The 17201-nt window shown below is 42.9% G+C and overlaps 1 protein-coding gene across 1 annotated transcript in view; it reads right to left on the bottom strand.

Moving 5' to 3' along the window:
• Nucleotides 1–17201, bottom strand: part of LOC144678509 (phosphatidylinositol 5-phosphate 4-kinase type-2 alpha) — a 237280-nt gene that overhangs the window by 36570 nt on the left and 183509 nt on the right. Inside the window, exons 4-6 of the mRNA XM_078538269.1 lie at nt 15938–16090; nt 12064–12210; nt 3295–3333 (exon numbers count right to left, since the gene is read on the bottom strand). Of these exons, the coding sequence (XP_078394395.1) occupies nt 3295–3333; nt 12064–12210; nt 15938–16090 (339 nt within the window). The remainder of the gene's footprint in view (nt 1–3294; nt 3334–12063; nt 12211–15937; nt 16091–17201) is intronic.

Here is a 17201-nt window from a genome sequence, read left to right as displayed (position 1 = left end):
CATCACAGAGGGTATGTGCGCTGCCATCAGCCAGACAGGAGTCAAACGTTCACAGATGCAATATGAGGATCTATGATGTCTCCTCACTGCATGTCATCATAATCCTCCACAAATATAGCTGCTATTAGGGCCTCCTGAGTGTGCCTGCCTTGTCTGGCCAGTGCGCTGGCCTCATCGCCATCATCCATACCTTCGAGGACCTCCTCACCCTCATCCCCATCAGTGTCCCCCTCATCGGAGGAGATGTGCAGCTCCTCCATCTCCTCCTCAGCCAGCTCCCTTCCCCGTTGTAACACCAGGTTGTGATGGGTGCAGTAGGCAACGATGATACGTGGTGCTCTCTGTGGACTATATCGCAGAGCTCCAGAACCTCATTTTCAACATTACGTTGGTTTGCTCCACCAAAGTGCGAGTTGCAGCATGAGCCTCATTATACCTTTTCTCTGCTGCAATCTGAGGCCACCACACAGGCGCCATCAGCTGCATCCTCTGCAAGTAGCCCTTGTCCCCGAGGAGCCAATCCTGCTGCTTCTCTGACACCTACTGAGAATGTAGGAGTCATGGACACTCCCTGGGAACCATGCGCAGAGCTGCAGGATGTGCTTGTGGTGCTCGCACACCAACTGAACATTTAGCGAGTGGAAGTCCTTGCGGTTGACATAGTTGACTGCTTGTTGCCTTGGAGACTTAAGTGCCACATGAGTGCAGTTGATGGCACCCTGCACCTGTGAGAAACACGAGATCTGTGCAAATCCCTGCACTCTTGCAACCTGGCTTTCCTGATCCCGGATAAAATGCACAAAGTTGTGTGCTTCGCAAAGTTGTCCATGACCTCATGGTGCATTTGTGGGTGGAGGCTTGTGATATCCCACAGAGGTCACCTGTGGAGCCCTGAAAGGAGCCACCGGCCACTGGCAGTGGATGCTCTCCATGTCCCATTGATGCCAAATCTTGCAGGTGGTGGATGTGATCGACCAGTCCCCTGGACATGCGCAGTCTTCGACAACACTGGTTCTCTGTAATCTGCAGGAATGACAAGCCCGTCAATAGACCCTGGGTCTAGCTAAGCGCTGGCCAGCGCCTGCTGGCTGTGGGTCTTCAGTGGTGTGCACAGGTGCCTCAACCGTCTCTTTTCCTGAGGGTGCTGCTCCTCTCTCTACCCAGCCAGGCGCCTCAGTCGTTCTCTTCTCCTTCATCTCTGCTCTCTGCAAGCCATGAGGCATACAGCTAGGTCACCAGGTTCCATGCTCCTGATGTACTCCTCCTGCAGGATGAAAGAGAGAGAGAGAGAGGGATGCATGGGTTAGCACTGGCGTAATAAGAACCACCCTTAACTAAGTCTGACGGCCCCTTAATGCATCCTGGAAAGTGCTGGCCACCACTTGGATGGCCAGAGTTTAGTGCGCTGCACAGTTGCCCTAAACTCCGCCCTCCTCCGCCCCACTCCACCTGGCAGATTGGTGGCACTCAATCACTGGACTGCATGCTGAGCTCTCAGCTCAGGCATCCTCCAGGCACTGCAAGGCTGCACTGTTAGCTTGAACCATGGGGGACACTGGCCCAAACTGGGATGTTGACGTTGCAAGGGGCTGTGAGTGCCTCCACCAGTGACTGCTCCATGGCTAGCTTTCACAAAGAAATTGTACAAAGTGCACAGTCATCCAATTGTTCTGCAGTCCACTGAAATGCTCATTAGTTTGCAGTCTGTGCCCGAGGGGTGAAAAGCTCTAGAGCATTTGTTGGCACTTTCAGGACTCTGCGTTGCTTGAGTGGGTAGATAAGCTAGAGGCCCGACCCCAAGCATGTCAATGAGGTTGCGCCTGAACTGTCTCAGCTGCAGAGGAATTGTCACTTTATAAAAGGTTTCCCTAATGCATGGCCGCTTCCCTCCTCTCATCTTACCACGTGCTTGTGCACTATCATCAACTGCACTGCAGCCCTTGCCCCCCCACTGAACTCGCCTCAACTGCAGTGCAGCCCTTCCCCCCACCGAATCGCCTCAACCACAGTGCAACCCTTTCCCCCCACCGAATCGCCTCAACCACAGTGCAGCCCTTGCCCCGGCACCTCCCTGTCAGCTAGCCGGGAAAATGCGCTTGCCTGTGCCCTCGCCTGAATGCTCAGCGCCTCAGCCTCGAGGTCCTCCTTGTGAGTGCTGCACAACGTTACTGTACACTTACCTCCAAGTTCCCCTCGAAGTGCAGCTCGCCAGGTGCACACCTTATTAATGCTGTCATCAATGTGCTCAGATGATTCCAGCGTGGGGGGGCGGTGGGGGGGAATGATTCCGGCGAGCTGAGCTTACAGTGATATGCAGATGTATTACAATGAAATTCCCGATGTGCGGCGGTGGGAAACATGGCCCGCCACTGACAGGTGGAGCGGACAATTGCAAACTTGTTTCACGACGTCGTGAAATCAATTTATGGTCTTCCCACCATATTGTCCACTCACACCCAATGCCAGTGGGCACAGAAAATTCCGCTCTTAGATTAAGAAAATATTTCCTGGGTTATGCTTTTCCAATTGAACTAGTAAAATTAGTTATTTTTCTATATAATGGGAAGTGGTTCTACAATGATCAACTGTCCCATTCATCTTATATTCAGAGAAGACCCCATGTCAGACCATGTGGCCTTTTCAGCGAATTCAAATGCTCTAAACTATCGAACAATAAATAACTAAGAGAAACATTTCAGTAATTAGCTGGAGGAAGGAGCGAAAGAAAAAATGAATTTCCTGCTAGTTTTTAGTTTCTCCACAGAGAAGACATACATGAATTACAGTAATTAATTAAATGTGTAAAAGAGAAGAAAGGCTGTATGTTTGGTAGGAGCAGAAAATATTTTAAAAACCAGGAAGAAGCCATTACAATAAATGAGGCCATTCATTTTTGATAGATCTCAGCTACCAATAATCATATCATTCAATTCCTTCTCTCAGCTGTTTCGCAAGGCAGTGTTAACATTTCTTTATTGCAGTTTTCAATCTCCTACAGGATTTACAGCAGTAATAGGTTTACTGTAATAATATTTCATCTTGTGTTTTTTTTAATTGGGATTACATTGGAACAAGATAATGTTACTCTATCAAAATACATATTCTTTCACATGTATGTTTGAAAAGTGACGACAAAAACAATAAGAAATAGACACTAAATTGGTTAAATTCTTATTTTAGTCAGATTATTGAAATAATCAGCACATTTAAAAATTTTTTGTTTTTTTCTTGGCTTAAAGTTTAATGGTGTGTGCTGCTATCTATAACTTATCACTGACATAATTAGCAATTTACCTTTTCTTTGTCACTAGCTTCTCTGGCCACTGTGGAACCCTGAAATGAGGAAACAGAAGTTGGGTATCACATCATACATCCAACACCAACAACTTGCATTATAGCCCTTTAACATGGTAAAATATCCCAAGGCGCTTCACAAGCTTATAATCAAACAAAATTTGACACTGAGCCACAAAAGGAGCTATTAGGGCAGACGACCAAACTCTTGGTCAAACAGCTAGTTTTAAAGAAGCGTCGTAAAGAGAGGAAGCGAGGTAAAGGGGTTCAGGGGGCGAATTCCAGAACTCAGTGCCTTGGCAGCTGAAGGCAAGGCCATCAAGGGCGAAGCAATTAAAACTATGCTTGCTCAAGAAGTCCAGAACTGGAGGAGTGCAGATATCTGAGAACAGCAGGCGATTAGAGGGATAGGGAGGCCATGAAGGGATTTGAAAACAAGGATAAGAATTTTAACATTGAGGTGTTGCTTAACCAGGAGCCAATGTAGGTCAGCAAGCACATGGGTGACGGGTGAATGGGACTTGGCATGAGTTATGACATGGGCAGCAAAGTTTTGGATGACCTCAAAGTTTACATTGGGTAGAACCTGGGACCCAGATGAATGATTTTTCTTTTTAATTCATTCATGGGATGTGGATATCACTGACATAGCCAGCATTTATTGCCCATCCCTAATTTCCCTTCTGAAGGTGGTAGTGGTGGTGAGCTGTCTTTCTGAATGCAAGATTTTAAAGAGCAGTTAAGAGTCAACCACATTGCTGTGGGTCTGGAGTCACAGGAAGGCCAGGACGGGGACAGATGGCAAATTTCCTTTCCTAAAAATATTGCTGAAACAGCTGGGTTTTTATTATAGCCTGGCCACCATTACTGATATTAGCTTATTATTCCAGTTCTATTTAATTAACTGAATTTAAAATTCCCAGCTGGTGGGATTTGAACTCATGTCTCCAGATCATTGGTCTTGGCCTCTACTAGTCCAGTAACATAACCACTCGGCTACCATACACCTAGTATATCAGAATGGTCAAGTCTAGAGATAACAAATGCATGGATGAGGATTTCAGCAGCAGATGAGCTGAGGTGGGAACGGAGTCAGGCAATAATATGGAAGTGGATCAGGCAGTCTTGGTAACGATGCAGATGCGGTCAGACGTTTCTCTTGGGGTCAAATATGACAGCAAGGTTGTAAACAGTCTGGTTCAGCCTTAGACAGATGCCAGGGAGAAGGATTGAGTCACTGGCTAGAGAAAAGAGTTCTGGAGGAGACTGAAAACAATGGCTTTGGTTTTCTGATTATTAAGTTGGAGAAAATTTCTGCTCATCCAGTGCGGGATGCTGGATATGCATTGTGACAATGTGGAGACAGTGGAGGGTCAAGAGTGGAAGTGGTGAGGTAAAGCTGGGTGACATCAGTTTACACATGGAAAACAACATGTTTTCGGATATTTAAAATTCAATTTGTGGGATGAGAGCTCTGTTGGCATTTATTGGCCATTGTTCATTGTCCTTGAGAAGGTGGTGGCAAGTAGCCTTCATGAACCGCTGCAGTCCATGTGGTGTAGGTACATGTGGTGTAGTTCCAAGATTTTGACCCAGCGGCAGTAAGGAACTGCTATATAGCACTAAGTCAGGACGATGTGTGACTTGGAGGGGAACTTGCAGGTGATGGTTTTCCCACGTGTCAGCTGCCCTTGTTCTAGATGCTCGGGGTTGCAGGTTTTGAAGGTGTTGTCAAAGGAGCCTCAGCAAGTTGCTGCAATGCATCTTGGAGGTGGCATACACCGCTGTCACTGTGTGCCAGTGATGGAGGGAGTGAATGTTTAAGTTGGTGAATAGGCTGCTGATCAAGCGGACCACTTTGTCCTTGGTGGTTTGAGCTTCTTGTGTGTTGTTGGAGCTGCACTCATCCAGGCAAGTAGGGAGTATTCCATCACACTCCTGACTTGTGCCTTGTAGATGGTGGACAGGTTTTGGAGGTGGGGGGAGTTGTCACAAGGTGAGTTACTCGTTCCAGAATTCCCAGTCTCTGATCTGCTCTTATAGCCACAGTATTTATATAGCTGCACACAGTATTTATATGGCTGGCCCAGTTAAGCTTCTAGTCAATGGTGGCCTCCCCACTGCCAGGATGTTGATGGTGGGGGATTCAGTAATGTTAATGCAGTTGAATGTCAAGGGGAGATGGTTATTTTCTCTTTTATTGGAGATGGTGATTGCCTGGCACTTGTGTCGCGTAAATCTTACTTGCCATTTATCAGCCCAAGCCTGAATGTTGTCCAGGTCTTGCTGCACGGGGGCATGAACTGCTTCAGTAACTGAGGAGTTATGACTGGTACTAACACTGCGCAGTCATCAGTAAACATCCCCACTTCAGGCCTTATCACAGAATCAGAATCGCACAGTGCAGAAGAGGCCCTTCGGCCCATCGAGTCTGCACCGACACGTGAGAAACACCTGGCCTACCTACCTAATCCCATTTACCAGCACTTGGCCCGTAGCCTTGAGCGTTATGACGTGCCAAGGGCTCATGCAGGTACTTTTTCAAGGATGTGAGGCAACCCGTCTCCACCACCCTCCCAGGCAGTGCATTCCAGACCATCACCACCCTCTGGGTAAAAAAGTTTTCCCTCACATCCCCCCTAATCCTTATGTTGGAGGGAAGGCCATTGATGAAGCAGCTGAAGATGGGTGGGCCTAGAACACTACCCTGAGAAGCTCCTGTAGTGAGGTCCTGGTGTTAGGAAGATTGGCCTCCAACAACCGCAACCATCTTCCTTTGTGCTAGGTGCGATTCCAGCTGGTGGAGAATCTTCCCATTCTTTCCCATTGATTTTAATTTTGTTTAGACTCCTTGATGCCTCGGTCGAATGCTGCCTTGATGTCAAAGGCAGTCATTTTCACCTCACCTCTGGAATTCAGCACTTTGTCACGTTTGGACGAAAGCTATAACGAGGTCTGGAGCTGTGTGGCCCTGGCAGAACCCAAACTAAGCATTGGCGAACAGGTTATTGGTCAGTAAATGCCATTTGATAGCTTATTTCACTTTGCTGATGATTGAGAGTAGACTGAGAGTGCAGTCATGGGCTGAATTGGGTTTGTCCTGCTTATTGTGGACAAGACATACCAGGGCAATTTTTCACATTGCTGAGTCGATGCCAGTGTTGTAGTCGTATTGGAATATTGCTGAGGGGCAACAAATAGATGAGAAATGTGACAGGTCAAGAATAGAAACTGGAGGGGTACCAGAGGTTACAGTGTGGGAGCGCGAAGCAAAGCCATTTCAGGTGATTCTCTGGCTATGACTGTATAGATAAGAATGGAACCAGGTAACTGTAATTCTGCCCAGCTGGATGACAGTGAGGAATATAGTGTGGTCAACTGTTTCAAAAGCTGCAGGTAGTGCAAGAAGGACAAGGAGGGATAGTTACTTTTATCACATAGGATATCATTTGTGATGTTGATAAGGGCCGATTTAGTCCTGTAGCAGCGCAGAAACCTGATTGGAGGGATTCAAACATGGAGTTCCGGGAAAGATGGGCATGGATTTGGGAGACAACAACATATTCAAGGACTTTGGAAAGGCAAGGAAATTGGAGATCAGGTGTTAATTTGCAAGGTGAAAGGGGTCTAGGGTTTTTTTTTAAATGAAAAGTATGATGATAGGAAATTAGAAGGGTTTGGGGGTGACAGTACGTAAAGAAGGAGAACCACCAACAACGGAGCCAGAAAGGAAAGTTGGCAGGTGCACAGTTTATTGTGAATAGGGTCAAGACAACAGGAGACAGATCTCATGGACAAGATGAGCTTAGAGAAGGCATGAAGGGAGATGGGAGAATAACTAGAGAAAGATGAAAGGACCAGGGCAGGGGAGCACCTTAGAAGATATTTGGCCCAGAGGACTAGTAGGAGGAGGAAAACAGGAGAAACAGTTAATTAGATGGTCTCAATCTTAGTGACAGAGAAATCCATGACTTCCTAGCAATTGTTGTTGGAAATGAGGGTGGAGAAGACAGGGGAGAAGAGTTTAAGAAGATAATTTACCACAGAGAAAAGAAGCTGTGGGCATCTTTACATCCACAAGCAAATAATTTTCATTAATACACCTCAACATAGAAGATAGGATATGTAAATTGATACAATTTTGGCATAAAGATTTTAATTCATAGAAGTTACTGTCCATAACAAAGAAGCACACACCAACATCTTTAACAAATCCACTAGTGTTTTATGGTACAACTTGCTTCACTTTAACATGACTTGTGCATGAATTGGATTATAGTGAGAGTAAGTTGCACATTGTCAGTCTCACTCTCTTGTCCTGACTTGAGTGGCAAGATGAGTTTAGATGTTTGGAGATACATGCAGATACAGTAGGTGACCAGGATGTCTTCTGTGTCTTGTCGAGTCTATACATTCCACAACATGGTGCTGACCGCCCTTTAAGGCCACTGGACCTTAGATTGGTTTTATCTGCCCAGTCTGCCAGAGTCAGTCTTCACATGCTAGAGTAGATAAATCCTTAGGTCGCCAAGGGTAGGAAACCCGACAGCTGCCTCACCTGGTTTGGCTCGCATGTCAAAACGGTTTAGCGAGATGTGGCTGCTGTTGCATGTTAATGACTACTTGGAGGCACAGGTGAAAGCCAAGTGAAGGTGTGGACCAATACAGGATGAGCCACTCATCTACATGCTGGCCCTTGGTGACATCATCTGAAGGCACAATGTTAGTTTCCACATGTATGCTGATGCCACCCAGCTCCACCTCACCACCACCTCTCTTGACTCCGCCACTGTTGCTAAATTATCAGACTGCTTATCTGATATCCTATACTGGATGAGCAGAAATATCTTCCAATTAAATACTGGAAAGACTGAAGCCATTGTTTTCGGTCCCCACTCTAAACTCCATTCCCTAACGCCCAATCCATTTCTCTCTCTGGCAACGGGATTAAGTCAGTCTGTTCACAATCTTGTTGTCACATTTGATCCTGTGATGAGTTTTCAACCTCATATTTGTGACATCACTAAGACCGCCTTCTTTCACCGCCATAACAATGCTGGACTTCACCCCGTCTCAGTTCATCAGCTGCTGAAACCTTCATTTATGCCTTTGTTACCTCTAAACTTGACTATTCCAAATCACTCCAGGCTGGTCTTCCACATTTTAACCTCCGTAAACATGAGGTCAGCCAAAACTCTGGTACCCGTGTCTTAACTCGTAGGATGACTCGTTTCCTAACACCCCTGTACTTGCTCACCTTTATTGGCCGAGATCAAGGAATGCTTTCATTTTAAAATCCTCACCCTTGTTTTCAAATCCATCCATGGCCTTGCCCTCTCTAGCTCTATAATGTCCTCCAAGCCCATAATCCTTCAAGATATCTTTGCTCCTCTAATTCTGGTCTCTTGTACATTCTGAATCATAATTGCTCCACTATTGGTGGCCATGCCTTCGGTTGCCTGGGCTCAAAGCTCCAGAATTCCTTCCCTACACCTCTTCACCTTCCTACCTCACTTTCCTCCTTTAAGACTCCCCTTAAAACCTACCTCTCTAACTAAGCTTTTGGTCGTCTGACCCAATATTTCCTCTATGACTTGGTGTTGTTTTATAATGCTCCTGTGAAGCACCTTGGGATGTTTCATTACGTTAAGGCACTATATAGGACAACTATATAAGTTGTCTTCAAAATTAGGTTAGGCTTTGAGATGGTGACTAGTGAGAGTTTGGTGAAATTATAACAAGGGGTCATGGACTGAAGATCGTCACAAGAATGAAGGAACTGTAGCATCCAATTGTTTCTTAAATAATTCTGAAGTTTTTCCCTCCACTATTCTGTTTGGAATCCTAATTCACACATTAATCACTCCGTGCCTGCGTAGATTAAAACGAAGAGCAGAGAAAGATACAGAGGAAGGATGGGGAATTTAAAAAAAACTATTTGTTCTTGTTTGTACCAGCTGCCCTGAAAAGCTGTCAATGGACTTTCCTGAATTGCTGTACCCTTTCTGGTGATGGTGGTCCTACAGTGAAGTAAACTGATAAATTCCAGGGTACTGACACAGCAACAAATGAATGATGATTTAGATCCAAGTCAAGATGGCGTGACTTGAAAGGGAACTTGGAGCTGATGCCCCCACAATACTGTTGCTCTTGGTTGTCATGATGGTAGAGGAGCCACTGAAGTGCAATGAATCTTGTAGAATGTACATAGAATACACAGGCTGCAGTCAACATTTCAATACTGCATAATGAGTGATAGTAGCACCCTAGCTTCCTCTCTCCTAGGCAGTGTGCAGCTTCAAGTGCTGTTACTGTTGCACCCATCTGCACAGGTGATGAATATTCTGTCACAATCCTGTCTTTAGCTTTGCAGCTGGTGGAGGAACTTTTGAGAGGATTAAAAACGCAAGCCGGTAATCACAAAGCGAGCCGGTAATCACAAAGCATTCAACTTTGACCTTCTACTTGTAGTCACATCGTTCATTTGGCTGTTCCATTTCAGCTTCTGGTCAATGGTAACCTCCGAAATATTGATGGTGGGGAGTACAGGGAGATGACTGAGTTCTCAATTGTTGGCAATGATTATTAATTACATTGGCATTTATATGGCTTGAATATTACCTACCACCTGTCTGTCAAAGCCTGGTTGCCACCCAGGTCTTGCTGTAGACTGGCATGGGCTGCTTCACTATCAACCTGTGAAAGGAGCTGAGCACTGTGGATTGGCAGCAAAGAGCCCCATTGCTGATCTCATAATGAATGAAAGGTGATTGATGAAGTTGAAGATGGTTAGACTGAGAACAATTTCCTAACACACTCTTGCAGTGATATCCTGGGCTGTGATGATTCACCCATGACCACCACTAGTTTCTTTGCATCAGGCATGATTCCAGCTACTGACATGTTTTCCCCATTAACTTCACATTTTTGGCGAACAGGATTCTTATTACAAGCTGTTCATCCTTAAAAGAAATTCTCTACATTAGAAGCATTTAAGTCTGCTGGATCTCCTGGTAACTAATAAACTTAGAACTGAGTCTTTATATTATCATGAAGAAACAGCTGTGTTGTCTGTATTCTCCTACCACAGAATAGCCCCTGAGTCAGTGTAGCTCTGTGGGCTTGTGAAGCACCCATAAGAATCACAACCAGCAGTGTAATTTGGGTCTTGCCTGTTGCACTCTCCATTGGCTGGTCAAGGCTGGTAGAGCAGTATATTTTCAGTTTTATTTTTGTTCAAGAAAAAAGGCAATGGTCCAGAAATTACTACAAACACAAATGCTTCAATTAATTGCTATTTAGTGGACCACCAACTTTTAAATGCAAAAACGCAAAATAATTTGTAGAAAACACCAGAAACTGTCTAATTTTTTTTCATCTATGTACAGCATCTGTGTGTTGCTCATGGAAGTTAAAGCATAAAAATTAATGTCTTTCTACTTGCTTGTTGTATAGGGAAAGGGTTGCAACTATAAAGTAGGAAGAAGAAACTTGATATATTACCTCTGTGGCTTGCATACAATGATTAAGGCCTCTAATCTCTCTTGTATTGGGAAGGAGTGGAAGGTGAGTTGTTTTGTATGCCTGCCTCTCACTTTTGAGTAGTATTCTTTCTCAGCCTGGTAGAAACTGGGCTGCACTGCGTGGGCTCAATTGTAGGTCAATTAAAACCTGTTTATGTTGAAACATTACCACTTTTAAGTAATACTAAAGTTGAGCAGAAATTCATTGCCAAAGCCCAACCTGGCTTCGGAGCAAAGGTATCAGACACCTTGGGAGGAGGCAGTTTCACTTGGAATTTAACACCACATGGACTGTAATTCCAGAGCAGTGGCAAACCTAGTTTAGAGAATGGTTAGGGGCTCTCCTGGACCCCCTGGAAAAGACTCAGAATTTAAACCTCTGCGACAGGAGCTATGCACATGCATTTAATCATATGGGCACAGAATTATCTCCTAAGCAGGACAGTTGGGGTTCCAGTCAGGCAGTGTAAACGGGATATGGCCTGATTGAATGCCATCCTAATGCTACTAGTCTAAGATGGATCGCTACAGCATAAATGTAGAACCAGTCGGCCATGCTGATTGTTCGGGTGGAAAGTGGGAGTGTTTTAATTGTATGATTAGGAGCAGGAGGCAATTGCTGGTGAGTGTGCATTTGATAAGGAAGGAAACTGGGGAGGGAAGAATTATGGTTGGAACATGCAATCAATGCTGCCTATAGTAATTACAGTTTGTTAGCTGGAAGAAGCACATTGCTAGTCGCTAATTCTGTTGAATTAGTAGGAGCGGTTGCTAATGGAATAGAAAAGGAAAATAGGAAAAAGATTAAGCTGGGAAATAAATAAAAGAATGATGAGAAAAAAAGTAGGCTAAAAATGAAAGGGAATGGGTGGGGATGTAAAGAAATATAGAAGTAAATGAAAGAAACTGTCTTCAGCTACAGAGAATAAAGAAAAAAGAGCAACATTGCAATTAAAAATCAAAGAAGCGGAAGCTGAAGAATCAATATGGTTACTGAAAGGGCTTGTGAAAATTACTTTCAAGAAACGTGCTGAAATGTTTTAAAGTGGTTCCTGGGAAATTTGAGTTATTGTAATTTTGTAGCCTACATGTCCTATCGACATGTGCCAGATAGAAATCTTTTTTCCAAAAGCAATGGAAATCAGAAAAAAAACTGATAAGATAGAAAAAAAATCAAGGGTGAAGAGTCATTGTTAACTTACTAATTGCAAAAAATTATAACAACCAAATTTAGAACCCTCATTACCTTCAGATCATACTTCCTGTAAACCGGGAGCCGATGGCCAAAGACATTCCTTGTGACAATCATGTAGGTCTCAACCCCATCCACTGTCAGTCGATACATTCCTAGGAACTGTGGAATAAGGGTGTTGCCATGACATTCCACAATGTACTGCAGGGAGCACAAAGAGGAGAATAGAGAAACAAACAAACATTTAGTTCTACAATGTTCAAACTTAGGTCGAGATATTCATAAAAGTGCGCAACAAAAATAGATGAAAAACGGAGCGAATAATTTAGATTTGTCTAACCAATCAAAAAGAAATAGGAAAAACGCAGCCCCCTGCATTACTTCAGTAACCCCTTAATATAAGCTGTTAATTATATGAATTAAAGTTAAGTATATACAGGTAGAGGGTATTGATTGCATGATTCCTATACTACATATAAAGAGAGACTTAGAGGGGATGGTTAGCTCAGTTAGCTAAATGGCTAGCACGTAGTTAGACACTAAGCTAAGCACCTGTCTGGGGGCAAAACATATGTGACATAACTCACCTGTGTAAATGTATTATAAAGAGACATTTAATGACACTGGTGGAGGAATAGTGTTCGGAGCAATACACTTACAGTGTTTCACTCTGCGAATAAATCTAAAACTGAGTAAAGATTAGTTTCTGGTCTTGTACTTCACCACCTGGCTGTCAGGGGTTTAACAGGGGTGTCTATACACTTGGTTGCCATAATGGATGGCTATGGCTGTCCAGAGAAGTACAAATGGTTAAACTTATAAAAAAGGTAAATAATGGTCAAACCAAGCAGTACACTGTTCTCACACCTTAGGGACTAGATTTGAATCCAGTCCACCAATGTGGTCAAAATCTCCCCTCTCTGCTGGAAGGGTCCTCTCCTTAAAATAATTTGAACAATCTGAATCCAGTTCCTTATAGAAATGGGCACACAACATTAAACTGCTCCTAATTTCAATGAACAATGCCTTGTCATAGAGTTATACAGCACAGAAACAGGCCATTTGGCCCATCATGTCCATGCTGGTCATCAAGCACTTATCTATTCTAATCCCATTTTCAAGCACTTGGCCCAGAGCCCTTCCCTATCCCACACCATGATCACCCACCACTCCAAAACACTATACAGTACAGTACCCAATTACTTGTCTTCTACTTAGCACATCTGTGAACTTCCTTTCACTGCCATGCCAAAATATGGGACACCGCAGGCTGCACCTTGCAGTTGACATGGCTGCCCATACACTTCTGTGGCAGGATTTAAGCTAGCACTTGAACGGTTTTAAGACATGCACCAACTCTGATTAATGTGCAAAGAAAATAACAAAAAACAGAGAGTACATTCAGCATCATCTACAAGTGAGGAAAAGCAGGGCTGTTTTTAGTTGATTAAGCTGGACTGTTCAGTTATAGCTAGGAGGTCTCTGCCAAGCAACCAGTGGACAAACATTTTTGATAATTTATTCATTCACGGGGTATGCAAGCAGTGTGTGTTTGAAACAGAAAAATTCAGACTTGAGCAGGTGGGCTACTCTTCTGGACAGGCAACATAACATTAAGAAACCTTACTCTGTGTCTGACTGTGTCATATCTGAACTAGGAGGGGTTGATATGAATGAAATAAAAAGGTCTTTCGCTCTGCAGCATAAAAATTCTTCTCTTCCACAAGCACAAAGTATTCACAAAAGACTAAATGATCCTCCCCTTACCCTGTCAACTGTTTAAAAATCAGAAAACATATCATAATAAAGTAAACATGCATCCATACTGAAAAATTATGTAGCATGAAGGCTATATTTCTCTTTAAAACAGCAGTGTGAGTTCTGAATAACTGCATGTAATCCATTGGTGAGCAGGCTATTGTATTGAAGTCTATGGCACTATAAAAGGGCTTGGTTCCTCTAAATGTTTTATGATTTCTGAAAATATACTTCAAAATATTAAAACTGTACACTCAAAAACACATATTTTACATTGATTTATAATTTCAGTCAAATTCCCCAAAAAGACCAGGCCCCAATTCAAACTGATTTGCATCAGTCAAATTTGTTGATGTAGAAATGTGCTGTGGATGAATGGAGGTCTTGTGGCACAATGGTAGCGTCCCTATCTCTGGGCCAGAAGCTCTGGGTTCAAGCCCCACTCTGGACCTTGATGGCCATGGAAGGCGCGTTCATAATATGGCCACACAGATTGATTATTAGCCTGTAAGTCTTTCCAATATGCCTGATGACAAGCGGTAAGAGCCAGAGTTTCCTAGTCAGCTATACTGCAGAAGGCAATGGCAAGCCACTACAGTCCTTTGCCAAGCATAATCATAGACAAATCCAATGTCGCCAACGCCCTCTTAGGACATGGTACCTGAAGGCGGAGGAGGTTGTGTATGAGGGCTGAATGAACCTCAAGTTATTTAATTAGTTGCTTAGTCAAAATTACAATGCCATTTCTACAATGATGAGTTCTTGTATGACAAACCAAGTGACCACCAATTAGAAATCTGTACATTTTACTGAAGTTTCCCACCAGTTTATATGGTTGTATGCCTTTTGTTCAAGACACCGCATGATTTTTGGTAGGAATTTCTACCAAGTGTTATTGGAAATTAAAATATTACATCATACTATTACAATAGTGTTGTATTGCCATCATATTTTAATATAATGATATTTTAATAATTTAACATATATGGATCTGCAACACTTTCAAATAGTTATCTTTGAACACAATTCAAAATTAATTTATACAGCTTCTTGCGAGAGATTTTATTTTCAGTTTGCATTAATATATTAGTTTTAGTGTTGTTTATACTTTATTTCTCTTCTGTATATTTCAAGGTAGTCCAATTTTGAAAAGGGATCCTCACACAGGCATTGGTGGACCAATGGTCCTTGGGTACAGACTAGAAACTTGACTATAATGGTGCTGTAAAGTTAAACACTCCTCACAAAACAGAATAGCTGAAGATCGTTGCTAAACTGTCTTCAAAAACTTTACAAGTTCTTTTCAAAACAAGGAGCATTCCTTTGTTAAAAAGATCTTCAAAACTAAAGTGCTGTCACATGAAGCTCAAACAACACTTGCTTTAAGCATAATTTCCATGCGTTGCTCTTTTGTGGCAAATAACGTTCCTGTAGCAAAAGGTAAACAAACATCACAAAGTTCCTACTTTAAGAACTTTGCCATTGTGCAAAATTTGAGATAAAGGAGGCCACTATCATCAGTCATCCTTGAGACTCCACTATTTCAATGCACGTCTGGTTGGTCTCCCATATTCTTCCCACCGTAAACTTGAGGTCATCCAAAACTCTGCTGCCCATCTCCTAACTCGCAGCAAGTCCTGTTCCCCTACCCTTGTGCTCAATAACCTACATTGGCTCCCAGTCAAACAACGTCTTAATTTTAAAATTCTCATCCCCATGTGCAAATCCTTCATGGCCTTGCCACCCTTTCTCTATAATCTCCTCCAGCCCCACAACCCTCCGAGATATCTGCGCTCCTCTGATTCCGGCCTCTTGTGCATCCCCAATCAGAACTGCCCCATCATTGGTGGCCGTGCCTTCAGTTGCCTGGGCCCCAAACTCTGGAATTCCTTTGCTCCGCTGCTCCGCCTCTTCACCTTGATTTTCTTCTTTAAAGACACTTAAAACCTACCATTGTTACCAAGCTTCTGGACATGTGACCTAATATTTCCTCATGTAACTCGTGTCATACTTTGTTTCATAATTCTCCTGTGAAGTGCCTTGGGAAATTTCATTTTTCATAATTATTTTCATCAGTGCAAGGGAGCAGCACTGTTCTACCATTAAATACAAAAACAAAAAGGGCGTGTTCACTTTTTCACACATTACCCGATTAACTTCTAAGTATTACCTGATGGTATTTCTTCAAAATGTTATGCATTTCAGCCACATCTTCGCTGGATATAGTTTTGACCACATATCTCCTGTCATACGTGGTGTGAAAACGAGCTCCACTTCGACCTTGTGAGTCATTTGAAAAGGGAGCACTCCGTGTCACTGAATTCTGAAAGGAAAAGAAACAGCTTACAGATCTCAGTGTTCGATGGTGAATTGAATGTCTTGTAATCTTTTGGGATAATGTGCTAGTGTACTTATGAGCTCTTATCCAGTGAGCTCTCAGTTGACTGAGAGTGGCAGCTGGAAAAGGCTAGCCATTCACCTCTTTGGCTACGAGCTATTAAGGAATGAAAGCTTTAAAATAAAAAGCAAAGAATGGAGAAGGAAAGAATAAGTAGTATTACCAAGTGTCATCTTGGCACAGTTGGCAAAATACTTACACCAAAGTCAGGCAGCTGAGGTTCAAGTCTCATCCCAGTGCTCGAGTACATAATGTAGACCAGCACTTCAAACTGAGGGTCTGCTGCATTACCGACGATACTGTTTGCAGAAATAAATATCTTAAACCGAGACCCTGTCTGCCTGCTCTGCTGGTTCAGGTAGATATTAAAGATCCAATGGTGCTACTTGAAGGGCGGGGAGCTTTCCAGATTTCTTAACTTACATTCCTCTATCTACCAAAGTCACCGAAAACAGATTTGCAGTCACTGATGTTTGGGACATCTTGTGCGAAAGATAGTTGCACTGTCAGGTACGTAACAATAGTTACTACTTTCTTTCACCTGTTATAACTCCAAGCACCAAACTGATAATTACAAAAAAAAGTTAACAAAAGTTAACATGAATACATTTCCTCCATTTGCTCCAAACTTTGCTGTATAAGTGTTTTTTAAAAAAAATTCCAATTTTCATTCTTAGCTCCATAATTCTAGCAATATTAGCTACATTGAATCTACACACCACTTGTTTCTGCCTGTCTTTGAACCGCAAACCAGTGATTCAAAGCTAAACAATTTTCAACAAATCAGGAGCAGTTTAGTAAAAGTAACAACAAAATTCAAAGGTTAGACAGGTTACTTTTATATATATATATATATATATATATAACCCCTAGAAATTTGTTACACGGCTGTAATTCAGTTAATAATGTTAGCACCACATTTTTATTCAGTGACATTTTATCCATTAGAAAGCTCCTATAATCAAAATATTCCTTTCCCTTCCCAAAGAATGTCAGCATATATGTTCAGTTTGTGACACCTGTGTCCTTAAACAGA

The sequence above is a fragment of the Cetorhinus maximus genome, chromosome 3 (assembly GCF_964194155.1).
Source record: "Cetorhinus maximus chromosome 3, sCetMax3.hap1.1, whole genome shotgun sequence".
NCBI classification, from domain to species: Eukaryota; Metazoa; Chordata; class Chondrichthyes; order Lamniformes; family Cetorhinidae; genus Cetorhinus; species Cetorhinus maximus.
The sequence above is the reverse complement of the archived record's forward strand: the minus strand, read 5'-3'. Positions and strand labels throughout refer to the sequence as shown.